The sequence below is a fragment of the Cinclus cinclus genome, chromosome 20 (genome assembly GCF_963662255.1).
Source record: "Cinclus cinclus chromosome 20, bCinCin1.1, whole genome shotgun sequence".
NCBI lineage: Eukaryota > Metazoa > Chordata > Aves > Passeriformes > Cinclidae > Cinclus > Cinclus cinclus.
In genome coordinates, this window is record NC_085065.1 from 5,224,654 (window position 1) to 5,250,446 (window position 25,793).

Sequence of the window (25,793 nt, forward strand, 5' to 3'; positions counted from 1 at the left end):
TCATCCCTGTGTGTCCACGTGGTCGTGGTCTGTGCTGTCCTTCCAGCTTCTTGCCTGTTCTCTCCTTCCCTGAGACAGCCCGTGCCCAGCCAACCTTCCTGCCACAGCTCCCCTGTGCTACAGCAGGGAGGGTTCCCTGCAAGTTTGCTTTAAAATCAGCCTGGCCACCATCCCTTTGTGGTGTCCCAGGTCCAGTGTCCACTCTCCCAGTGGGACAAGGCTGGCAGTGACACCACTGCCAGCCACAGGCACAGGGCTGCCCCCGTGTTCACACCACAGCCTGGTTGGGCACCCACTTGGTGGGTGCCAATGCAGTGCCATCTCCAAAATTCCCAGAGGACCAGGGCTGGCAATGGAAGAATCTGTAGCAATGGAAGCAAGCGGAGATTGAAGCAAACTCCTGTTAAAATCTTTGCTTTTATCTGCCTTTGAACCTGTCTGGGCAGGCTGGAAAGGAAGTGGGGAGTGGCTGGATCTGAGGCAATAAACGGGTGTTGGGGAAAATGCAGCTACAGTGGGACTCAGGAACAGGGATGGGGCTTGGCCGCAGGTTTTGGGGCTGAATAATGAAAGAGGCTATTTGTGGAGGGGCTAGAGGTGTGTGACAGCTTGGAACAACACGAGTGCTCAAGGAACCACGGGCACAGGGTTTGGATGAAGCAGGGCTCACCATCATGCTGCTCCCCGAGTCTGGTGAATTCCTAAAAATCCAACCCCCAAAATTCCCAACAGTTCAACTGAAAATGCTTGTTTGCCTGCTGAGTCCCTTCCCCCGCTGCAACAAACATTTTGGTATGCATATCCTTCAATTCACAGGCTGGTTCTTTTGGCGTTGAACTAAAATAGCGCCGAGATACTCTTTCGAAAACGAAACTAGAGCACATCCTCTCCGAAAATACTAAAATAATTCATGCAAATTTCCCCCCAAACCCGTTTTTTCTTTCCTCCAACCCAAACTCTTCGTCGAGCTTGCCACAAATCCCCGAAAGGTTTTGTTCGCTGCAAATGCACACGATCCATTCATCCAGAGCGTGGTCACGGACCCGGGGGCAGCACCCCAACCGTGCTCCCCCTCCTCCTTAGTGACAGCACCCCACCACTGTGCCCCCTAATTCCCTTTTCCCCCACATTTGAGCCCTTCTGGCGGGTTCACCGGGTGGCTGCGGGTGCGTCATAGGGTGCTGCTATCGGGGACACCGAGGTCCCGACTTCAGAGCCTGCAGTTCCTGATAAGCACAAAATAAGCGGCAAGTTCGGACCGTGGGACCGCCGGGTGTCCGTGTGGGTGCAGCCCAAACACGCACGTGTTTGAGTCGGACAAGAAAGTTACAGAGAGGGGAAAGGAACCTTGTTTATGAGCCGTGGGTGGGTGGAATGAAAAGGAGGGAAAAAAAAAAAATTCAGGTCCCTTCTGGTCTGGGTAAATGTTTAATCCTCAGCTCGGAGAAAAAGCAGCTCAAAAGTGCTTTTTTTCTCAGCAAGTCTGAACCAGTCAGCCTGGTGCCTCCTCCCTCCGGCTTACACCCTCCCTCCCACTGCTCCGGAGGAATATCCCAGCCTTCTCCAAAGGGCAGCTGGGCACCCGGGGCAGGACGGAGCCAGCCCACAGCGGTGTCCGCGCCCCCCGGGCTGGAAGGGCAGAGGGGCCGGGAAGTTTGTGTGCCCTGCGTGGCTCCAGTGCCTGAATTGCCCGGGATGGGGTCCCCACACTGGAAAAGGCTCTGCCTTTTGCTGCTGGCGGGTTTAACATCCTCCCTGCTCCTCTACAGTCACTACCACGCTACGGTGGAGGCGCCCACCAGCCATAGGATCATAGCCAGGTAAGGGGGGACGGGGATCCGTCAATCCAACACGAGGTGCCGTGCGCTGGGATGGGGAGGGGGAATCGGGGTGTCAGCGCGGTCCCCTTTGGGCAGGTGTCCCCAGCTCTGCCCCCGGCCGGTTTGGAAAATACACTGGAGCGGGGACTTCCCCGGCTCTGAGGAGTCCTGGCCACCGGCTCCTGCCCGCGGCCACCAGCCGAGCCTAGGGCTGCCCAGAGCGGGACCCCGAGGCTTTGCGGGGGGGGGGGGGAGGTGGTGTCTTCAGGGGTCCCCGCGTGGGTTCAGCGCATCACAACACAAAGAAACCACGGCTGAGTGCTGAGGGTGAGGATCCAACCCGCTTCATCTGCCGGTCAGAGCCGCCGCGTGTTCCCGTCGGGCTGCTGCGGGATCGCAGCCTTCTGATTGTCCTGGGGGAGGTTTTGGCCCCACGGAGCTGCGCCGGCCCCCCCTTGCAGAGGCAGGGCACGGCTCTCGGGTCGCCCGGACTGCCCGCACCGCTCACGAACTCGGCGCTGCAGCGTTTTCCGAACTCCAGCAATTTGCAACTCCCCCTTCGTCTGCCTTCCGTGCATCCTCCGAACCTCCCCAGGTCCCTTCCTGAGCCTTCCCCGTGCCCAGCGGGGAGGGGTGCTGGGGTGCCCCGGGCAGCCCCACCGAGTGCGGATGAGCGGGCGGGGGAAGGAACCCGCACAGCGCTTGGGCTGCGGGACCAGCTGTTCTGTGCCCTGCGAGCATCAGGTGCTGGGCCCGAAGGGCGCTGTGGGTGTCCCCCACCTCCTCTCGGGTGCTTTTGGGTGTGACAGAGCCCAGCTGCATGGGACCGGAGCCGGTCCTGCACAGGGTGAGATTTGCAGCGGGATTTGCTGAGGATGCAGCCGGCTGAGCTGCCCTGGGGTTCAGATTTTCTCTCTTCCCCAACCGGGAGCTCTCCTTGCCCGATGCCATCGTACCAAAGGCAGAGGTTCCCTCTCCTGCCGGGCTGGTGGATCAGGAATATCTCCAGCAGCCCGGGCTGGCTGTTGTCTCTTTACACTCTCGGTGCCAGGGGCAGCGTCTCCCAGAACTGCTCGGGGTAGTCACATCTGGGCTGGGGAGCAGCTCCCCACAAAGAGTTTGATGTCCACGAGAGGGGAAACGGGCCCATGAGGGCAGAGGAACGTGCCCATGGACCGCCCTGGCGCTGGGAATGGAAACCGGCCACACCCTGACACAGAGTCTGTGGCCCAGCAAGAGCAGGGTGTGGAGAAAACCCATGGGATGGAAGCAGGGAGCAGGTTTCCCCCACCAAATGTCAGGAGAACCCTGCCTGGACCTGCCACAGTCCCAAAGCCAGCCCAGGTTCCAGCCCCTTGACTGATGGGACCAAGGATCAGCTTGTCCGGCCCTGGAGAGGGGCCCAGGGTGAGGTAACACAGAGCTGACCTGTGCTCCAAAGCCCTCCTGGACTCTCCTCTTGGCTTAAATTCAACCCCTGAAGCTAAACCCAAACCAGAGCAGGGTCTGTTGGCTTTGATTCCCTGTGTTTACAAACATGGCACCCCATGAATGCTGCCCGTCCCAACAGAGCTGTGTCCTGGGAGGAATTGGTGCTGCCCCGCTGCTGGATGTGTGGCTGAGTCCGGAGCTGGAACTGCACTGGACATTTCACATGGCTGAGGTGCTATCACAGAGCATTTCCTGCCCTGCCAGTGGGGACAGCAGGGTCAGGGTCCTCACCTGTGGGTGCAGGTGACTCAGTTTCAGCAGGAAGTTTGTGTGACCAGTGTCTCCATGTGGAGGTACAGGGGGAACTCATCCCCTGATGGGTGGTGACTGCTGCCAGCACCAGGTCACCCCAGGACCAGATCCCCAAGCAATGCCAAGTCCCCCTCCAGTTCTGCTCTATGGAAGTGGGCAAATGCCCTGTTCCCTGCAGAGCAGGGATGGAGGGAGCCAAATCCCCTGGCATTCAGCTAGGAACAGCCCTGTCCCATTCCCTGCCCATCCATCTCTCCCAAAGCCCACTGGTGAGCTACTGTCTTTGCTCATGGCTTTATTATTAGGGCAGATGGGATGAGCATGGAGCTCTGCCCAGCCTCGCTGTGCCGCTCATGCTCTGCACCAGGGAAAGATGCTTCTGGAACTCAGCCCTTCATGGTGAGATAGAGCAAGAGCAGGTTCTTGTTGCTGTTTTGGCTCCCTCCAATGTCTCCGTGGGGCCCTGGGAGTATTTGCTGAAGATAAGGCTGGAGTGTGTGCTCACAACACTCACACACAGCGTTATCTTCCGGAAATGAGGGATGGCCTTGGACCAGAAACGTCATATTTGTGAATGTCACGATGGTGAGGGAGCGCACCCAGGCTTGGCTGGCTCTGCTGCCACTGCCGGTGCCGGGCAGCCACAGCCACTCCTTCCTGCAGCCCCATTGTGCATCGGTCAGTGCCGGGCAGGATTGTCATCTTGAGTCAACCAAGCAGCACGAGGTGCTTCACCATATCCTGGCAGGTGACGTCAAAGCGCTTGGCTCCGGCTCCCGTCACGCCGCCGAGCAGCTGTCTGGTGGGGGGCCGGGTGCCCCACGCCCTTCCCAGCAGGGCTTGGGCAGCACCAATGCTGGAGAGCTGGCTCCAGCACCCACAGCTGGCAAGCAAGCGCAGGGAGGTGCGGTCACAGATTTATCAGTTCAGCACAAAGCCTGGAAGAAACGATGAGCAGGTGCTGCCCGCTGTGTCCGGCCATGGGTGGAGTGGGGCCCAGCTCCCATGGAAGGTCAGCAGGAGCCAAACTGCCTTCCATCCTGGGCACAGCCAGGCTCAGCCCCTTGGGGCTCCCACAGATCCCTGGCAACTCAGAAGGAAGTGCAGCACTCTCCCACTGCCACTGCTCAGGGCCTTGCCTTGTGCTGCAGCACTAGGATGAGCTGGGGAAGGGAAAGGGAAGAAACAGAAGCGGGAGAGCTTGGAGAGCTGGGGTTGGAGCTGGGGAGCAGAGATATGCAGTTGGGGCTTGTGAACCTGGTGGGAAGGGCTGGGTAGGTGAAGGGGCTGGGAGGGGCTGCTTGGATGCAGCTCAAGCCTGGACATGGTGGGCAAGGGTAACAGCCTCAGGGTTTGGTGGGGGGCTGCACTTCTGTGGCCAGAAAATGCCATCGGTACCTGGGCTGGAAGAGCAGCTTCCAGTGTAACCATCAGGTCTGGTACAGCTTCTGATGGCCCTGCCCTTGCTGTGGCAGACCCTGCGCTGCCCCCGGCAACCCAAGGGAATAGACAAGTTTGCTCAGGCTGGGATTATTTGGATGATGGCAGGATAACAACAGAAAGGCCCTGCAGAAAGCTGCAGCTCTGCATCTCTCTGGGATGTCTCAGTCCCATCTTGGTGGACCTTCCCGGGGTCTGCCCTCCCTCCTCTCTGCCTGCTCGGGTGATCTCAGGATGAGCCTCAGGGGTGAGCTGGAGGGGGCCATGCTGTGCTGAGCCCTGGGCTGTAGCATTGTGTTTGGAGTGGTGGGGGTTTTGAAGGGCTCTGCTCCTGCTGGGAACCTGACTTCTCGTGGGACACCAAGGCTTGATATAATAGCTGCCCTGCTCTGCAGTTGGGGCTCAGCCTGCTGCACCCACAGCATCCCCTGCCCAGAGCTGGCAGCGCGGGGATGGTGCAAGGAAGGTGCTGGGACTAAAACCTGCTTGGTACTGCCTTTCCATCCATACCTGGGGAAATGCTCCAGCCCCCAGTTCCAGACTGACGCAGGGCACTGGGCTGTCCCCCCATGTCATGCCATGCTCCCAGAGTGGCACAGAGCAGGGTTTGGGTGTCAAATGGGTTTGGATCTGTTCCTGGGCAGAGCTGTGGGTGCTGCTGGTGTTGACAGGGGCCGTGGCAGGGACAGAAACCCAATGCCTGCTGTGCCCCTGTGCCAGGCAGGGGCCGGGGGGGGGGGGGGGTGAAGCTCTGCTGCCCACCTGCCTCTACCTGTCCCCAGGCTCCCAGGCAGAGATCCTGTAACAAGGAGTCCTTGTCTCCTCCACAATACCCCCCTTCTGGCCACAGCACCTGCCGCCCGGGCTGGCGGCGGGGCCGGGGGCTCTGAAGGGCCTTTCTGTGTGGGGATGAATGGATGAATGGGAGCCTGTTCCCCTCCGGTGGGCTCCCACCTCCTGCTTGCCTGCCCACCCCCAGCCCAGTTCCCCCCAGGGGCTAGGTCAGCTCAGCCTGGCCCCATGGGGCTCAGGGCACCCCAAGTTACTCAGGGTGGGCAGCCCCTGCTACTATAATGAAGGATCAAGGCATGCCCCAGCTGCCCCCTTGGCAGAGGGGCTCTCACTGAGAGCCTCCAGACCCCACCTGCTGACTGCTTCTTCAGTATAACAGCTAAATAAGTCCTGGTGGCCTGTCCAGTTTATTTCAGCCCAGTCCTCTTTGTACTCAGGAATGGTGAGATAGTAGGAAGAGCTAGGGAGTCCTCAGCAGGATTCCCCCAAGGCTGCAGGCTGGGCTGGGTGTAGTTTTAGGTAAATGGGACCCACCAGGAGACCCTGATTGCACAAACCCTGTATTTTGCAAATCCTCATTTCTCCGCTCGCAGATGGGGGTGGGTGGGCACAGGCAGCGGTGGAGAGGAGATAAATGGAGGGGTCATGGTCCTGCCCTGTGGCTCTCACAGGTGGGGGGATGTCAGGGTGCTCAGTGTCACCTCCTCAGCTGAGCCCTCACTTGTCTTCTCCCAGCTTGCTGCAGCCAGAGCCGCTGGTCCTGGCTCCCTCAGGGACACCGCATGGAGCCGGCAGCCACAGGCAGGCTCTTGGAGGCAGCTCAGAGGGGTAAGGCAGAAAGATGCTCAGCCATCCTGGGAGGCCCCTGCCCACTGAGGGCTTCCCCAGTGCCCAAGTGATGGAATTTTAACTCTGCCATACGTTTCCCCTGTCCCAGTGGGAATTCCTTCAAGCCATCTGCCAAGCTGGAGGAGCCAGAGCCCAGCAGAAAGCAGGTAATTGTTAGCACAGCACAGTAACATCCATGGTGCCCCTCTGTGCTGGGTTTTGTTGGTTGACGGGCTGTGTGAAGAGGCTGAGGAGGAGCAGCATCTTCTGGAAGTGGTTTATAGAGGAGCAACCTTGTCAATAGACACAAGAGATTCTCCCCAGGCCTCCCTGCTGCCATTCCTCAGTGTGGAGGCTGGAGCCAGCATCAGCACCCCCCTCCAACCCTCTGCTCCTGGGCCAGCAGTCCAGGCTGGAGGCTCTTGGGGATGGACCCAGGCCCTGAGGGGCTGTTACTCTTCTGTTCTCATAGAGCAGAGCCCTCATGGGGCCCACGCCTTTAACAGGGTGCCCACACCTGAAGGTGCTGAATCTTTCATGCCCTCAGGTGACCCTAATTCCTGTTCTCCCACCCCACTGAGCTGGGTGTCAAAGGCTGTTTTGCAGCAGGAAACCAAGGCATGAGGCAATGCCCTGCCTGGGTGACCCAGCAGAACTTGTGATGGACAGAAGCATTTCTGTCCCTGGGTTTCTCACCTTGGTGCCTGCTGAGGGGTGGAGGTGTCACAGGGAAGGCAGACCCAGACGGGAGACTGAGCAGGGATCCTCCTTCCTCCCTCCCAGCCCAGCCCCTGCCTGCACTCGGTGATGGCCAGAGCAAAGGCAGACCCCAAGTTTCGGGAGATCTTCCGCTTCAACACCCCCGTGCTGATGTGGGACCAGCACTTCACCCCGGAGACCTGGAACAGGCTGAAGACACGACACGTCCCCTATGGCTGGAAAGGCTTGTCCCTTGCAGGTACAGACCCAGCTGGGATGTGGGACAGCTTGAGGGGACTGGGGAGGCCAGCAAAGGGACTGGAGATGTGGGACAGACAAAGGAACCCTACAGAGGAGCCAGGAACGCTGATCTCTTCCCACCCCACCTCCCAGGCACAGGGCAGAGAGTGCGGTTTGCAAACGCCACTTGCTGCATCTTGTGACATTTTCCCTGAATAAAAGCTTCAGTGTGTCCATGATTATTAACTGGGGCCAGAGGAGCGTGGACAACCAGCTTCATTGTTGTGCAAGGAGATTGTTTCCCTTCCCACCCCAAACCCACTCTCTGTTCTCCCTGGCAGCTGCCGGCTTCAATCCCTGGGCTGAGAAGTGCTGGGAACAAGCAGGAGAGAACCAGTGGCAGAGACATTGTCAGGAAGGGACGTGGCCAGCACAGGCAGCAGCATCTCCAGGGCTGGGGCTTGAGTGGTCTCTGTTTGTAGCAGGGTTAGGAGCACGGGGAGATAAGACATACCAGGAGGTGACACCAAGCTGGGAGAGGAGGGCTTTTCTGCTGCCCCCATATCCCACCTGCAGGCCACGGCAGTGGTGTGAGTTTTTTGCATGCTGCTCCTGGCTGTGCCGTGCCAGCTCTGTGCGTGCTGTTGCACGTGGGTTGGCACGCACCTTTTCCCTGCTGACTGGTCACATCCTGCTCCATTTCCAGTGGTGGGCAGCACCCTCCGGCTCCTCAACGCCTCGGCCAACCGGCACCTCTTCGACAGGGCCACCTTCCCCGGGGGCTGTGTCCGCTGTGCCGTGGTGGGCAACGGTGGCATCCTCAATGGCTCGCGGCAGGGCAAGGCCATCGACAGCCATGACCTGGTCTTCAGGTGAGGATGAATCCCAGGCAGGATGGGTCCGTGGGTGCTGGGAGAGGCCAGCCCTGGACGCGTGTTCTCTGCTTTTCCTGCAGGATCAACGGTGCTGTGATCAAAGGCTTCGAGGAGGATGTCGGCACCAAGGTCTCCTTCTACGGCTTCACGGTGAACACCATGAAGAATTCCCTCATCTCCTACGAGGAGTACGGCTTCACCCGGATCCCCCAGGGCAAGGTAAGACCCTGGGGGCTTGTTGGAAAGTTGAATCAAATTGTCCCTTCAGGCTGGGCTTGCTTCTGAGACCTCCCCATCTCAGGAACCCTCAGTCCTTGTCTGCAACTTTGGGCAGTGTCCTTAAAGCCCCTCCAAGTACCCTGTATGTGTCCCTGCTGCAGGACCTGAAGTACATCTTCATCCCCTCGGATGTCCGTGACTATGTCATGCTGAAATCAGCCATCCAGGGCAGCCCAGTGCCCGAGGGCTCAGACAAAGGGGACCAGTGAGTAGCTCCCCAGGATCCCTCCAGCACCCCCAGGGATGCAGGCATGACTTGCCTGTCCTCACCTCACCTCTGTCCCTACTGGGATAAATCCTAAGGAGCTCCAGGATTCCCATGACAAAGTTCTGTCCTTGTCCTTGCCTTGCTGCAGGCCACAGAAGTATTTTGGACCAGAGGCATCTTCAGAGAAGTTCAAGCTGCTGCATCCTGATTTCTTGCAGTACCTGACAGCAAGGTGAGGGTGATGAGTATTGTGGTTGCTGTCTGGCTCTGTTCTGGGCTGGGCTCAGACCACCTCACTCCCTCCTCTGCTCGTTCCAGTACAGACCAGTAGCTGCCCAGCTCCTCCAGATACTGGAACCACCCCTACCCTGCTGTTTGCACACAAGGCAGAGGTGTCTCTCCCCTGCCACTCCTGCTCACTGCAGCACAGCTCACATCCCCTCCTACACGCTCCCATTCCTGAAAACAAATGATGTTTTGTCCCAGTCTAACAGGAGCAAAGGTAGGGCCCAACAGGATGGTCTTCCCTGCCTTTCACAAAAGCAGGAGCCCAGGTTGGGGTGGCTCCAAACAGCAGAGAGGTGCCTTTTACCAATCTCTGAGCAAATGAGAGCAGCCATCAGAGAACCCACCTGAGTCCCGTGTTTCACTCAGTGCTCCTGCCTTACTGGGCACCGGCCTCACTGGAGAGGGCTGGGTGGGTGTGGGTCTGGGGGCTGCAGGGCTGTGCCAGCCCTGAGCCCCCACAGCCACCGTGTCCCTGTCAGGTTCCTGCGGTCAGAGCTCCTGAACACCCAGTATGGCTCCCTCTACATGCCCAGCACCGGCGCCCTCATGCTGCTCACCGCACTCCACGCCTGTGACCAGGTAAGGCCCCATTGTTCCCTTAGGGAGAAGGGAATAATCCCCCCTTTTGGCTGCTGTGGGGTCCCAGTGTGTCCTGGTGGCTGTCCTACATGTCCCCTATCCCTGAAGGGAGTGGTGGTGGTGATGAACCACCCGAGGTGAAGCCGTGACCCCATCCTTCATTTGCTCTCCTTCCCCACAGGTCAGTGCCTACGGCTTCATCACAGCCAACTACGAGCAGTTCTCAGACCACTACTACGAGGTGGAGAAGAAGCCTCTGGTGTTTTATGCCAACCATGACATGATGCTGGAGGCAGCACTGTGGAGGAGCCTGCACCGTGCAGGGATCATCACCCTCTACCAGCGCTGAGGCCAGGTTGCCCACAGAGGCAAGTCCAAGGACTTTTGTGGCTCTTTTCCTGAGGGTCACCTTCTCCCTCCTGAGGGCTCTTCCCAGCTGGCCAGCCAGCCCATGGAGCAGACTTGCTGCACACAGGCAGCAGTGATGTGAAGATAATGGGGAAGCTGAAGCTGATGGAGGAATGTTGCATTTCCTCAGGGATCAGTGTGATTGAACATGGCCTTTGGGGCAGTCAGAAGCACCAGAGCACAAGGCTGTGCCCTGCCAGCCCCATGAACGTGGCTGTGGGGCAGCAGTGGCCCCTGTGGAGCACAGGAAGGGCAGGGTCATGCTGGAAGAGGATGCTGGAAAATGCTCTTGATCTTAAAGGCTCATCACCATGGTAGGAGCACAGCAGGCAGCATAAATCCTTGCACTGGAGACCAGGTGACATATCTGGAGAACATCTCTGTCCAGAAAGACTGCAGGAAGTCCGAACTCCAGCCAGCTGTGTGTGCATGTGTGCCACATTCCAGAAGGATGCGTTTCCATCCCTGGTCAGCGGCACAGACGGCAGGACAGACACAGTGGGCCCTGTCACTGTCCTCTCCTTGAGATCTGGTGTTTTCTGACAAGGAAGGGGTTCAAAAGCCATCAGCTACAAGGAGGATCAGGGCAGCTCAGCCAGGACACCAGGAACATCCAGTGTCTGAGGAGCCCAGAGGTGACACTGGCCTCAGCCATGCACGTGGCACGGGGTTTATCAGCCATTTCTTGCACAGGGCCTCTGGTGCCCTCTGAGAGGCAGCCCCACACCAGGTGGGTCAAAGTGATGATCACTCTTTTTAATTTCCTTCCCCAAACCCCAAGGGAGGGGAGGGTCCTGAACCCTTCAGCTGTCCCTCATACACCAGCACTGCTCAGGAAGACCCTCCTGAGGAGGCTTCTCCAGCTGGTGGGGGCTGGAGACAGAGCAGTGTAATCCAAGACACTTTCCCACTTTGTGTAATTACATAAATGTTGAATGATTGTTTTTCTTAATGCTCGTTTCTGTTGTTTTCATGAACTGGGGAGGGGGGGCGAGACCCCCTCCTCCTTTACCTCCCACGGCAGAGGAGCAGTAACAGGGAGTAGAGACTTCCAACTAACAGCCCCAGAGGTAGATGGGGATGGAAACCGGTTTAAATAATGGAGATGCAGACTGGGAGACTTGCTAGCTCTGAGCAGAGCCCTTTAACACTTGGAATGCTATTTGCTGGAGGAGGTTGGTGTACAGAGATGGCAAGAGATACCCTGGCCCTGAGCCAGGGAACCTCCAAACCCCCTGAAGCTCCCAGCAGGCTGCTCCTAGCCGGTTCACAGGCAGGTTAGGCTCCAAGCCTGTTTCAGATGTAATCTCTAGCTTGGGGCCCATCTTGTGTTCCCACGTCTCAAATTAACCTTTGTTCCCATCAGAGCCACCTTACACTGGTACCACAGCATCCTGTCAGGCCTGTTCTGTGTTCCCAAACACTCAGCAAAACCTTTGGTGACACAAATGAACCTGATCCTCACATCCTCTGGCCAAGACACTGAAACCTCCTCAAACCAGCTCTGGCCAAGCCTCAGGTGACAGCAGTACCGTGACCCTCAGAGCAAAATGAGCAAGGATGGTGCTGCAACACTGCCTGGAATCACCCAGCTCACAGGCACATCAGAAACTCAACACTGGGAACCACACAGAGCACCTTCCTTTCCCCTTTCAAACAGGGATGTTCCCAGCCAAGGGTGGAGCCTGGTGCTAGAGTTAACTCCATCTTAAGGACTTACTCATGGCTGTACTCCCAAGCACACCCCAAGAACTGTTTGGCACCAGACCTTACCCATAAGTTAGTTCTGTCATGCTGTTCCCATTAATTACTTGTGGGACAGAATCTGCAAACACTGAAGTCTTATCAGGTTTGCTATGAAGGGTTAAGATCACAACTGCCGTTACAGGAAAGGTTTTAATCCAAAATCCTTCCTACCAAAAAACATTTTTGTCCAAGAATAATCAGAATCATTACAGTTGGAAAACACCTTTTAAGAGCATCGACTCCAACCTTTACAGAAATAACCATATAAAACTCAACTTCGACTCACAATATTTTCAAAAACTTATTTTATTCTGGGACAGAAGAAAGCAGGGAACCACTTTTTCCTCCAGCTATCTGTAGATCAGGTCCTGGTGAAAAAAAAAAAAAAAAAAACAAAAACTTTAATGCATCAGAGCAGCTGCTAAATTCCTGATTTGCACTATTTAATCTGGAGTACAGGTCTCAGAAGACAAAATGTTGCTCCCACCCAGGCCAATGGCACTAGTATCCAAATCCTTTTTGGTTTTAGTGGCCCCTTACCCATGGTGTGGTTGCAGCAACCACTGAGCAATCAGGAGCCTGTGGCCATTTCACATGACATATCAGCAGTCATTTGCGACACTCAGTCCAGAACAATCTTCCTTCCAGATCTGTGAGAAACCACAAAACCAAGGCTGAAACTGTTTTCCTAAAGAAGTCCATTCTGTATCAATTCCTTCCCCTCTGGAGTCAAAGCACTGAGTAGCTTTTACTTTTCCCATTTATCATCAGACTGCATTTCCACTTTTCCCTGTTACACCTTGGAAGCCAAAAGCTCCAGGTGCTTGTCCCAGTGCCTGATCCTGCCTGGGAGACAGCTGTGCTGTCAGAGACACAATGTGCCTGATTTGTGGTGCCATTCCCTCCCCTTCCACAAACCAACCTTGACTCCTGACGACATTCCCTGTCACCAGCTCTGCTGGGCGGCCTGTCAGAAGCTGCTATTGACCTTCTGCAAACAAAACCAAATTCTGTTCAATAAAGCGTAAAATCATTTAGCAGAAGGCAGCTGTCAGCTGCCCAAGACAAAGTGCTGTTACAGCCTGTGTGTTCAGTGACTGTACATCAGGCAAGATAAAAAATGCATTTCTTATCTGCCCTTCAACCTGTCAGTGTTTGCACAAGGAACTTGAAAGCTCTTTGCAGCTCTAAACTGTGCTATGACAACTGCAGCTCCGCAGCTGTGTCTGTGTCTGGGACTGCACCTGGCTGCTGTCACACAGCACAGGGAACAGATCCTGTCATACTGGTGCCACTCACACCTGTGGACTCTTTGCAAGGGGCAGGGCACCCACTAAGGGAAGCACCTGAGCCTCAGTGGACATTTTCCTCCTCAAGCTGAGTGTCAGACAGGGATAACAGCACATCACAGGCTCAGTGTCTGTCCCACTCTTGGCTACACAAACCCCTCATGTTCCCCAAAGCCACACACAGTGCAGATACCCAGCTGTTCCCCTTGGGATTTTTCCTGGTAAACCTTCAGAGATTAGGGTCACCAGGTGACTCAATGTGCCTACAGGCCTGGCACAGAATTAATGACTTAAAAACAAACAGCACACAATACTGAAAAATTCAATTATCTTACCAGCCTGAAGCCCAACACAGCAGCTGCCTTCTGGCCAAAGTTGTCTTTGGGCAACAGCAGCCCCAGGATTCTGCAGGATCATTTCCTCCTAAATACAAATCACAATGAACACTGTTAGCAAAAGTACTTTAAGTAAAGTTTGTCCTCTTTTCCTCCTCTCCTGAAAAACCCCCAGCACTGGATCACAGAGCAAGAATTTGACAGAAATTCTCTTATGAAACACAGGCAACTTTTGTCTCAAACTCAGCAGAGCAGAAACCTGTCCCTCAAGACACAGAGGAGCATGTTTGCCAGGGGGCTGTCTCATTCACAGACAAGAAACTTTGGGAGGTGGATGCTATTTAATCCTTGCTTAGGGAAAAACCCCACCAGCTCTGAGATGGTGGTGGTTTGGACCCTTTTAAGCTGTTTCAACCTGACATTCTCCTCCTGATCTTCCACAAACCTTGCAATCCAACTGATTCCCTACACACAAGAATAACCCATGCATCCGTGGTGTAATTTGTTTGTGGGTTTATCTTAAGAAAAGCATTAATCAGAACTAGGACAGCCACATCCCCTCAGGTGAAGGATTCCTCAGGGTGTGACCTTCATTGGATGACCCTTTGGGGCAGCTGAGCTGCACCTCCCCACCCCCAGCAACCTGATGCAAGTTTGAAACTGTCCCAGGTAGGCAAACAGAGCAATTATTCTGTCACTAGGCCTATTTCTGTGACACATACAGGTATGAGATGAGCTGTGTCAAGTGTCTCCACAATGGGCTGTCATCCAATCCCTCCTACCTCTAATCCTTCTACTCTGGCTCATCTCTGACCATGCTGACAAGCAGGTGCTCTGCTGGGCACCAACAGCAGTAAAATTCTCATTCAATCCATGCTGCTTTTCAGCTTCTGCTGGGTGGCAGCAAAGGGCCACACACTTGGGTGGCAGCTGTGACAAAGCTACAGCCTTGATTGACCTAATTACATTCATCAAACCGTTGGGGGTTTATATCCCCTCCCAGGAACCCCAGGAGGGTATAATTTGAAACAGCAGAGACCTTTGGTTCCATAACCCACCCCCCAGGAGAAGAAAAATACCACCCCAGACTACACCAAGAGAGATGCTGCTGTTTCTCACCATTGTGCAGGTGCACTGTGGGTACATCAGCTCCCCAGCCAAGGGAGTGTTCTTACCCCTTCTGGACACGGTGTCATGCTCTGAAACCGAGAAAGGGGACAGAGTTAGTTCAGGTAACAAATCATTCCTTTACCTTTGTGTCTCTAACGCTGAGCCTCAGAAATACGCTTCCACAGAGGAAAGATGAAATTCAGACAGGGATAACTTTTATCATCACTAGCTCAGCTTCCAGAGCAGCTGAAGAGCGGAGGACCATCCCAAATGGCCTTGCCCGCGTGGCTGTCACTTCCTCACCCGGGTTGCACCGACGCCTGCGGGTACACGTGGCTGCCCTGCCCCGCCTGCGCGTGGGGTCTCGGGCCGCTGAACGCCCGCCTCGGGGTGCTGGGAGCCAGTCCCGACAGCAGCTCCCCGGCTGAGTCGCACCCGCGGCCCATAAAACGCTGAGCATCGCTCGGGCCAGCCCGCGGTTCCTGGCGCAGTCACGGCAGGGTCAGAGCCCGCAGGGCCCAGAGCCCCCCGGCCTCGCTCTCTGCATCCAACATGAAGGGAGCAGGGTCCACGCCCCCCCATGCAGCCCTCGAGACGTCGCCGCAGCCCTACGGGAGATTCCGGCAGCGCACGGGAGTTCCCCGCACACTGTCCCGCCGTCCCCGCGCCCTTTGAGGCCGCCGCGCCCGCGGATGGCGACCGATGGCGGCCGGCCCCACTCACCACACGCAGCTCCGCCGCCATGCTGTCCCAGAAACCGCGGGGAAGGAGAGAAAGGGGGCCGCGGGCGCTCATGGGAACTGTAGTCCTCTTCCGTGAGGGCGCATGGGAACTGTAGTCCGGCCTCCTGAGGAGCGCGGGGGCTGACGGGAAGTGTAGTCCCGTCCCTCAGGAGTGAAGCGCGATCCTTCCCCCCTCATCCCACTCCTTAGTGGTATTTATTAATTATTTTTAATTCTTCATGTCCCCTGCTCATTAGGGAGACATGTAAAATTGTTCTTTGTAGGCTAAATGTTTCAGAAGGCTGAACATGCATTAGCTCATGGAGGAAGGGGCTAATTAGCAGAAATCGGGGATTAGTCAGAGATTAGTTAGTGAATGTGCCACACTTTGAATGTGCGATGCTTCCAGGATGTACTGTGATTGTCCTTTGCTGCTAAAACCTGACGTGAAATCCACAGGATCCTATTTAGCTTACATATGAAACTGTAAATGAAATTATAATTAATACACGAAACTATGGATGATTCTATTTAGCTTGTATACAAAGTCTGCCTGAACACTGACAAAGTGCAAACAGAACCAAAGAGAAGAAATATAAGAACTGCTAATATCTACTTTCTTGGCCCAAAGGCTTATCCATCCTTGTGGTCAAAAGCTCCAGTGAATGGGAATGGAAAGCCAACACACCAGGATGTGAAAGCAGCCAAGTCTGAGTAGAGATGCCAGCCCCAGTGCCAGCCCTGGAATGTCTGGGAAGTGCAGGATTCGTGGTCCCTTAAGGTGTTTGCATCAGAGGTACGCTCATGGAAAGCTTCCAAGTTCCCACATTGCCTTTGCTCTGCAGAATGGCCCATGCTGTTTCTTAAAGTTTCTTTTCAAAAGTCAACGGGCGGGCTGCAAGAGGCTTTAAGAAAAAAAAAAAAGTGCAAGAAGGCTGCAGAGAGATGCCAAAGCGCTGTTATAAATAAACTGCTGCCAACACAAGCAGCTGGCTGTGGTGTTCCCTGCTAGATGCAGAAACCCCAAATGCTGTCCTGGCTGGGAAGAGCAGAGAGCTCTGGGCTCTGACCTAGGACACAGGAGTCTCCCTGCCCCACAGGAGCCTGTGCCATGAGTGTTTGGCCTGGTAGGAAGGTACAGAACAGCAGTAATTAACACAGCCTTCGCTGAAGCAACCTTTGCTCCATGAAGATTTGGCTGGCGATCTGCCTGGTTGCTTTTAGCTTCCTAAACAAGCAAATATAACCCATCTAATTCAGATGCTAATAGAATTAGCCTTTCAAGGCCCCAGGGGAGGCAAGTTTTAAAAAATATAACTAAAATCCCCCTTAAGCAGAGTTGAGATCCTGGAAGAAGATGTAACTTGGATGTGCTGAGGGATTTGCCACTGTTGATTTTTGGGTGGAAGCCGTCAGCCCACAGAGCCCGTGTGTGACTATAAAAGGATAAGCTCTGCCAGGTACCAAGTAATGAATGGATTCAACAATTAAAACTCGGGAGAACAGCATGAGCTAAGTGTGCAGTCAGTTGGGCATAATAATTCATGTTTGCAGTGAAAGGATGATGTTTCCAAGGATATCTTGGAGTCAGAACAAAGACTCTGGGTGAAGAGCGATAGCCATCGCCTCGCCCATGCCCACGCTGTCCTAATTCTCTGCAACTTTGCCTGCGTGGGAATTAATCATATTTTCTCAGCTCTTCCCTTTAGAGGGCGACCATGTCCCACAGATCTCAAGCACGGAATCTTCACCGGGAGCTGCAGGACAAGGCAGAGCCTTCCCGAGGTCAGCAGGATGTGGTGGCTTTTCTGAGGGCCAGTGAACCTTCCGAGATGTGAAAGAAGTTACAGGTCTGAGGGTTGTGTTTGAACATCCTTTCCTTCCTCAGGCAGCTGCAGTGCTGCTCCCAAGGGCAGTTTGGACATAATTTGGATAGATTTTCCGTGGCCAATCTCCATCAGTTATGGTATTTTCTTGGTCTGAAAGGTTGAACAAGTAAGAAAAGCAATGGAAAGGGCACGTAGATATTCTACACATGAACTTTTGGGATCTATTCTCAATTTCCCTGCAGGGGATTTGGAGGGGATTGCTTCCTCCCACAAATCATATGAGAGATCAGTATCTGACAGAGGAGGGAAGGATTGAAAAAAAATGGAAATCAATGACAGAACCACTCCATCTTCAGTTGGGCTTTGATCCCATGCTCACATTGAAGGACAAGGTCATCTCTCAGTTTTCGACTCATTTCTTCTCTTAGCTGCCTGTAAATCCCTTGAGGGAGAAACTCTCCATGCTTATTGACAGTAATTTGATTTCCTCCTGATTTCCCCTCTGCCTGGCCTGGTCCCACCCCGCAGACAGGGCTCCAAGAAGCCTGGAGAAACAAAACATCTGGGGGTTTCAGAGATGCTTTGCTGTGGTTATCTTCGACATATGGCCAGGGGGAAGCAGCCAGGGTGTCTGAACCCATTAAAAGACCAGTTCCTCCCTGGCAGACCCCAGCCCCTGGCCAGGTTTCAGCATACAGAGCAGGAGGAGATACTGAGGTGCAGGGATTGATGCTTGTTTCTGTGAGAAATTCTGGGTGCCCAACAAAAATAGTCCCTTCAGGTAAGACTGGAGATTGTTTGCTGGTATTTCAGGTGCCAGACTTACAAGAGAAAATATCTGTATTATTAAAAAGAAAAATAAAAATTCTGCCACAAGGTCCTAGATCCTGGTGTCAGTTGCTTCAAATCAGTCCTCTGAAATGGCAGAAAGGCTCTTTGGAGCTCAGCAGCAGACAAGCAACATCTTCCCACACAGGACAAGGCACACTGCAAACAAAACATCCTTCCCTGCTCCTGCCAGCAAAGCTCTTAAGCCTTCATTTAATATTAAATACACGTTTAAACCTAAGCCCATTCCTCAGCATGTCTCGTGTGCTTATGTAGAACTTCAGCAGGCTCAGGAATGCTCTGCTGTAACTGGAGGCCTGTGCACTGAATAACAAGAGCTTTAAGCTTACAGAATACCTGTGCAAAGAATGGATAACTTTTCTGGGATGGATTCTGCAGGCTGAGAAGAGAAAATATTCCACTTTCTCCTGATGGTGCATAAGAAATTGCAGTTCCAGCCACTCAGCTGCTCCTTCTGCTTTTTTCCCTTTTTCTCAACTGAGTTTTGGGCACAGTGCAATAAAGCCAGTCTTGAGGTGCTGTTTTCTGAGTGCAGCACAGAATGGATCATGAGGAGATTGTGTCAGTGTGATGGAGACAAGCTGATCAACACTTTTGATCCTTAAGGTCTGTGTCCCAGCCACGCAAAGTGACCATCTTGTCAGAGTGAGCGGGATTCTGTTCCCAGCTCCTTGGAGGAATGACCAGAACAGAGAACACACACAAAATGTTCCAATGGCAGTGCATGCACAGGTAAATCCTGGGGACAGAGAGATGCATTTGTTGAACAGTAGTAGCAGGAATCCACCTTCGCCATGGATGAGTATGTTCTATAGAAATATACATCCCCTGAGCATAACCAGAGATGGGACATGTGTGCAGCTCCACAAATGCACCCAAAGGTAGCAGGAAAACTTTAACATTGTAAAGCTACTGAGACCAGGAGAGAGATTTCCTTTTAGGCCAAGTTAGAGGAGCAAGGGGAGGATAGTTGTCCTTGCTTTGGACAGAGAGATGGATCCTCTCTCTATTTTCTGTGTCAGGCTGAGCGATTACAGCACAGTAAGCAGAAAGAGAGTGAGCTGGTATAAAAATACCCAGGTAATATTAATGGGAAACTTCTCAGGCCTCCTTTTATCACTGTGTTTCTTTTCGCTTGGATTACTTGGCCAACCAGCCATTGGTCCAGCCATCCCCATCTGCACTGTGCTATAAGAAATATTTCATCTACCAGGCTCAGATACCAGAAATATGCTGGGCACGCACAGAGCAAACAAGCATTTTCTTGCAAGTAATTAGCATAAGCTGCACCGAGGTCAAGCAGTTGTGTCAGAGCACAATGCAAATCAACATTTCTTCCTACTGCAGATAGAAAATGGAGAAGTGCAAATGCCATATCTCCAGCTCACCTCTTGCTTCCCACCATTTATTCTGGAGGAAGGAGATAATTGTTTTGAGGTATTTTCAAGAATAGCATCTCTGCTGCTTTCATTTCTTAATGGGGAAAAAAATATTCAAATGATGAAAGGTCACATTAATTCAGGACCTTTTAGATAATTTTTCTTGCCCTTTTGCAGGGAAAGCAGGCCAAATGCCTGATTTGACCAAGTCTGAAGGTAAACTGAGGCTTTTCAAGATGACAGAGGGCAGCTGGTTAAAGGACAGTGGTTATCCGTCCTGCTGCCTGTGAAAAGGTTTCTTGAGAGCAGTTTCCCAGTGACATCTGCTTGAAGGAACCCTGCTGCAGGGCATCTGACCAAGGGCCACCCAGACTCATGTCATTTTTCCAAGAGATGTCCAAAATTAATGTCTAGGGAATGCAGGAGCAGCAATTACTTCTGGTCCATCTCCCAGCACCTTTCCAGCTGCTTGGGGACAAACCATTAGAGGGGTGCAGATTCTGAGAGCTGGAGGTCAGTTCACTGCCCCTGCTAATGAGTATTCCCTGGAACAAAGATTTCAAGTAACTTTGTTTTCCATGAACTTGCTCAGTGAATCTGTATCAGTCATTCCCTCCTGTGGGGAGGAGAGGGACCAGCTTCCTTTTGTTTGCTCCATGTCTGGCTCCTGGTGGTTTTGTTTGGTGGCCCCAAGTTCCTGTACAGGAAGAGACCATAAATGGCCTTTTCTATCAACCCTCACTGCATGGGCAGAACTCGTGGATCTGCTTATCCTAGCCTTGTCTTCAGGCTCACAAGTGCAATCTCTTCAGAGCAGATCAAAGAGGGTAGTGTTGTTTTAAATCATTGTTTTCCTCCAGAATGTGATCTATCCACTTGCAGATGGCTTTTACGGTCTCTAAAGCCTCCCATGGATTAGCCGGAGTTCGACTGTATAAACATTTTCTCTATCCCACATCCTGCTTCCACGGCACATCTCACATTCACTTCTCTGTCCTTTCACTCAATACAAACATCCTGCAGAAAGCCTCCAGCTCTCCTGGACAGACTTCCTCACTTCTTTCCCCACAGGTTGCAAATAATACTCAGCCAGCCCAACGCAACCCCCAGATTCCTGGAGACCTGCCTACAAAGGGAGAGGCTCACCTGCCTTTCTTTCTGACCAAGCTACCACCACACTGCTGCGGTGCTGTTGCTGCGAGGTCGGTCTGACTTCAGCCATCTTCCCCCTGCACTTCTCGAGTGCTCTCCTTTCTTTCCTCAGCTGTCATCTCCTCTCTGCTGAAGGAGGTGGGCGGGAGAACACGCACCACGGGAGATGGTTAATCTTCCGTAGCGCTTGTGCTCGGCGATGGGAGCGCCCAGCTGCTCTGGCATCCTCCTCCACCTCTCCTCCCAAGGTCAGGGGGAAAAGCCCCACCGCGGCTGCCTGGGAAGTGCTGCTGGGTGCTTGGGATGTGTGTGTGAGCATCTGGACACGCACCCCTTTATCCCACAAACCAGGGGCTGCACCCAGCACACTGCAGAGGAGGGGACTGCTCAGCAGGTCTCAGGGTAACCCCTTCTTCTGGGGGGGAAGGACTGAGGCTTAGGGGGGTCACGGGAGTCCCTTCTGCTCGAGCAGCTGTGGGGCAGGCGAGGTGAGGCAGTGGGAGCCAGGGCAGTGAGGGTGGTACTGCCACAAACCACAGCACCTGGTTTTCCAGAAGTTGCATGTGAAGTGCTGCTGACTTGGAGCAGCTGGCAAAAAAAAAAACTGGAAACAATCCCCCCTCCACCCCAATCATTATTTAAACAGTATAAAGGTCTCTGTAAATGTTTAAAACAACGTGGTTGTGAGGGGAAGGAGGAAAGACAAACAAGTTTGCTGTTTCAGCTTTGCAGAAACAGATCTTAATTTTTGGCAGGGTTTTATTCATCCAGAAGATCCAGCTGCTAGCCCGCTTTAGGAGGCTCCAAATTCATAATCACTTCCCAAACATCTTCCAAAAACGCTGCAGTTTGGCATGGGCACCACCTTTGATATCTGTGTTTGGTCAGAGCCTCATGTCATAGGATCCCAGTTCAGTGTCTGACAGAGGAGGGAAGGATGGAGGGCACATCTGCTAAGAATCAGTGGCTGTGAGTACTCACTCCCAGTGTTTTACTTTCCCAGACCTAAGATTTATGGTGGCCAAAGCTCAGCAGAAGCCAGGAGGTCAAAGGAGCAAGGTGAGCAAGGTGTTATGGGCTGGCTAACTCCTGGAGTACCTTTCCTACATGTGAGCAGGGCAGGAATCAGAAACCCCCCTGTTCCCTGAGCACCTCTCCCAGTTCCAGCACACTGCCCTTCCTTCCTCATGTATCTTAGCAGCACTGCCAGCACCTGCTTCATTACCACAGCAGAAACCCTATGTAATTCCTGTTACAGCTGGCACCATGACTTCAACAAATTCAGCTTTTTGCTGTTGAAGAGCTGGAGCTGCATCCTGGTTTGGCTCCAGGCTGAGAGGGAATTGATCTGAAGTACTGGGTATTGCAGACTGTGGAGATCCGTGGAGCCTTCATGCAGATCTGATGCCCTGGGTCCCAGATCCCAAACCCTGGAGCATTGGTCCTGAAGCAGGACTATCATCTGTGTGGGCTTTCAGGGAAAGGAGGGAACATGAGGGAGACTTTGGACTGGGAAAAAGAGGGTTCATCCATGAGGAAAACATATAAGAAACAGGTCCCTGGGGAGCAGAGGGACTGTACTCCCCACCAACTTGCCCGAGGTCTCAGCTTGTCCTCAGTCCCCAGCCAGGGCTTGCTTCTGCCCAGTTCTACCTGCTCTGGTCCTGTCCAAACAGGGAGCGAGTCTGTGTTTCTGCTCAGTCTTGTGTTGCCCTGGTGTCCTTCTGGCCCAATCCTGCTCAGCCCCATGCCCAGCTGTGGGGTGTAGATCCCCTCAGCACCCAGGGCTGGGCAGCTGCTCTCTGCTCTGAGTTGTTTTGTCCAGTGTGTGCAACCTGTAGTGCTACAGAAGTGTGTATCTTCTGTGTTTTCTCTACAGCCTCTAGAAAGACATTCCTGCCTCAGCTGTTCAGTCTGACAATGGTGCTGGGCTGCTCCTGTTGCCTGGGACTTCATGTAGTTTGGGGGGGGGGGGGAGGGAACTGATGCTATTTTCAACCAAAGCCTGAAGAGTGATGTGATGGACCAGCTGCTTGTGTGCTGTCCTGCCTCCCTGGAGTCCTCTTCTACTCAAATCAGAAACTGCCCACAGACAGCACCAGGAAAAGCTGTTTCTGGGGTCTCCTTGTCTCCTTTGCTTTTCTAACTTCAGCCAGCTCCTGTGCAGAGCCTACACTGAGATAAAAGAGACTGACACGGTGTGAAACCTTCCTCCTCTTCAGCAGATGGTGTTTGTGACAGTGGACTTTGCTTGTGTTGTTGTAGCAGAACGGCCTGGGCTAGCCAAGAAACAGAAGGAGAAGCTGCAGTCTAGGCTTGCTGGAATAGGCTTGCTGTGTAAACCTGGCCTGAAAGCCTGTATCACAAAGGAATTATTGATTTTTTAAGGACTGGGCTTCTCTGTCATCTCCAGCTTACAAGCTGAAGCACTGTCATGGCTTGCCTGCAGTCAGCAGCTCCAGTCTTTCTGAAGCACTCTCAGCAATCTCTCAGGAATCTCAGTAAGCAGGGAGGTGATGCGTGTTGCAATGTGAACTTCATGTTACCTTCACAGAAAACCTTAATGCATCTCACGTGGGGCTAACCTGGTGTTGCTGCCTTAGGCTTCAGCAGATCCGCTGTGCACCTGTCCTAGCTGTGAACTCTGCATGCTTCATGCCCAAAAATCCTCATGGTCAGAGAAACTGCCCTGACTTGAGTGAACTAGAGGTGCTGCCAACTGAGTCTGTTCCTGCATATCCTGCTAAAATGATCACTGAGAAGGTGAAGCTGAACCTCCATCAGACCCATTTCTGTCAGACTGAGACTGCTGAACACTAACCTCTGTGGATGATTTCAAGATAAGCCTCGGTCTCAGTCAGGGTGAACACGAAAAACATATTGCCTTCATATTGTCTGAAGGCTGCCTTCTGCACCATGACTGAGGGTGGAACCCTGTTATCAGCAAGGAGCAGGTGTCAGCTGGCATAAGCCCTCCAAGAAACTGGATTGCCAATATTTCTGTCCTTATTCTATCTATCATATTCAAGATGTGAGCGAACACAGAGCAAGTGTCGTTCCTTCAGCTGAAAGGGGCAAGAAGCCATGTGCTTTGAGGCTGCTTGTGTGTCTCAGTAGGTTCCAGGCCTCCAGAAACACTTTCCTCAATTTTCTTCTGGCTATCTCTCACTGTCTCCCTGCTCCCAGCCTTGCCAAACCACAGCAATCTGTGAAGAAATTGGTGAGAATGGCAGGGAGACTATTGCAAGCTCCATCCTACATTTAGGAGAGATACTAACCTTCGTGGGGAAAGGGTTATGTTAATCTGGGAGCTCTGCTATTCGAGCACGCAGAAATCATATGGACACAGATACATCCACATGCAGTCCATGCTCAGCCCATGCAATTCCTTGTGTACTTCCCTTCTCACCAGTCTGACTTGGATAGCACCAGATTTCCTTAAAGCACTTGGGGACAAACTTCTCTTAATCCTGACAAGCCTCAAAAACTCTTTCACAGCAAGCCACGTGTGAACTTAACATGCTCCAAATCAGCACCACCTACCTGCCTCTACTCTGCCCAGTTACAATTGTGACAACAGGCCTGGCCAGGCTGGAGGATACTTTACATAGCTGGACTTAATGCTGGGGGAATTCAGCCAGAGTGCACTGTTCCCCACAGCAATGCTTCCAGCTCAAGATCAGATCTCTTTTCATCTCCTCTTTGACTCAAAGCTCTCAAAGTGGTGCCGTATGGATGTGATCATGATGTTCATTTGTCTCTGTCTGAGCCCCCTCATGCTGCAAAATCCCTGGAGGGGATTGGCTGGAGTGGGAAGGGGTTTGCCGCTGCTGAGATCTGGTGATTTTTCCCCTGGGGTTTCAAGAAGTTTTGTTCCACCCATGAAAAGTGCCAGGCGTCAGGGGAAGATTTGTTTCTTGGCAGCTGTTCCCGTTTTGCTCCAGAAAACCGATGCTGTGCTAGGAATGCACCGTGACTGAAATGCCTCTGGGCTGCTCAGGTCAAACAGCAGCAATAGAGGAAACAGGGGACAGAAGAGCAGTTCTGCTCAGCAGAGAGCAAACAGGAGGGCCAAGCCCTTTCATTCCCCTTTCATCCTTCCCTGAGCCAAATACCTCAGGAGCTGAGTAGCTTGAGGGAGAGGAGGAAGCTGGGGGTTAGCAGGCTGCTTCCTCCCACCTCTGGCAGCCCCAGAGCAAAGGCATGCACACTTGGCTCTGCCTGTTCCTGCTCTGGGAAGCTTTGACAGTGTCAGTCTCATTGCTTTTGGGGTGGTGTCTGGTCCCTGGGGAGAACAGACCATGCTCTCTCCATTTGTTTTGCCGAGGGCTCAGGAAAGCTTTCAGGATCAGAAGTTTAGACAAGGGGTGTGACAAGCAGCGACAGTTTGGGAAAAACACAAGCAGCAAAAGGTTTGGTACTGTCAGAGAACATGACAGGCAAGTTCACAGCCCCTCCGGGCCTTTGGCTTCCTGTTTTCTTTTGCCAAACAGAGAAAGCAATCCTGTGTGGTGACAGAATCCCAGGTGGTGACCTTGTGGCAGGCAGGGCAGAGCTGGAGATGCTGAGAGCAAAGCAGCAAGCCTAGGCAGGGATTGGGATGGGGAGATGTTCTGCAAGGGCTACAGAGGATGCTGTGAGGCATCTGGAAACTCAGCTCCTCCAGCATGCTCAGCTCTGTTCTCTGCATCCTGGATGTTGAAATCGCTCTCAGGGCATCTCTTCTTGCTGCTCAGAGGCTGCCAAGGTTGATAGGAACTTCTGGGGCTGGAGAGTGGGGGGTGAGAGGAGCCCAAAACTTGTCTCCTTACTGTCCAGCAGCTGAAGATGCCAGGACTAGTTACTGGGCCAGTGAGCCCTGGGTGGGTGCAGTGTGGGGGCACAGCCCTGATGCTCCAGTCCCTCAGTGCCACTGCAAAATGGGTTGTCCCATCAAAACATATCTTGCTTTGTTCACAGACTAAAAGAAGGGGTTTTGTGATAAAAAGCTGCAGCTGGTCTTTCTAATCTTCCACCAGCATCTGCATTAACTGTCAAGACAGTGATTTCCTTGATGCTGAGCAATTTTTTTCTGAGCACGCATCCAGCTAATCAATTAAGTTTCTCAGCAGCTTCCTCCAGCATTCAGGCTTGGAGGGTGGAAGGAATTTGTTATTCTAGGCACTGTTGGAGAGGCATGAACT

General features: G+C 53.4%; 1 protein-coding gene, 1 long non-coding RNA gene and 1 other non-coding gene across 5 annotated transcripts; 1 reads left to right on the forward strand and 2 right to left on the reverse strand.

Moving 5' to 3' along the window:
* Positions 1-1,299: 1,299 nt before the first annotated feature.
* On the forward strand, positions 1,300-11,151 carry ST6GALNAC2 (ST6 N-acetylgalactosaminide alpha-2,6-sialyltransferase 2). Of its 3 annotated transcripts, none has more exons than XR_009933825.1 (10): positions 1,307-1,820; positions 6,531-6,623; positions 6,733-6,790; positions 7,407-7,581; positions 8,269-8,434; positions 8,518-8,656; positions 8,818-8,921; positions 9,073-9,156; positions 9,243-9,426; positions 9,692-9,756. XR_009933825.1 is itself a non-coding variant. In XM_062505984.1 (10 exons), the coding sequence occupies exons 1-10, from the start codon at positions 1,375-1,377 to the stop codon at positions 10,138-10,140; spliced, it is 1,533 nt and encodes a 510-aa protein (XP_062361968.1). In that variant the 5' UTR covers positions 1,310-1,374; the 3' UTR covers positions 10,141-11,151. The 3 variants fall into 3 exon arrangements, 1 of the variants encoding a protein (XP_062361968.1); XM_062505984.1 differs by lacking the exon at positions 9,243-9,426 and adding an exon at positions 9,973-11,151 and having other exon boundaries at positions 1,310-1,820; positions 9,692-9,791; XR_009933824.1 differs by lacking the exons at positions 9,073-9,156; positions 9,243-9,426; positions 9,692-9,756 and having other exon boundaries at positions 1,300-1,820; positions 7,904-8,434; positions 8,818-8,920.
* Positions 11,152-12,233: 1,082 nt separating this feature from the next.
* LOC134051966 (uncharacterized) lies at positions 12,234-15,536 on the reverse strand. Its single transcript, XR_009933836.1, has 6 exons — positions 15,403-15,536; positions 14,689-14,768; positions 13,570-13,657; positions 12,868-12,936; positions 12,486-12,595; positions 12,234-12,313 (listed from the first exon to the last, which is right to left on the reverse strand). It is a non-coding gene; the product is annotated as an uncharacterized LOC134051966 (long non-coding RNA).
* LOC134052237 (small nucleolar RNA R38) lies at positions 14,838-14,913 on the reverse strand. Its single transcript, XR_009933862.1, has one exon. It is a non-coding gene; the product is annotated as a small nucleolar RNA R38 (small nucleolar RNA).
* Positions 15,537-25,793: the final 10,257 nt, after the last annotated feature.

Bases quoted from the DNA above. Each gene is read 5' to 3' on its own strand.
- ST6GALNAC2 (XM_062505984.1), top strand. From the start codon at position 1,375: ATGAAAAGGAGGGAAAAAAAAAAAATTCAGGTCCCTTCTGGTCTGGGT. The intron at 9,157-9,691 runs GTGAGGGTGATG...TGTCCCTGTCAG, and splicing joins TTGCAGTACCTGACAGCAAG to GTTCCTGCGGTCAGAGCTCC. The intron at 9,792-9,972 runs GTAAGGCCCCAT...CCTTCCCCACAG, and splicing joins CACTCCACGCCTGTGACCAG to GTCAGTGCCTACGGCTTCAT.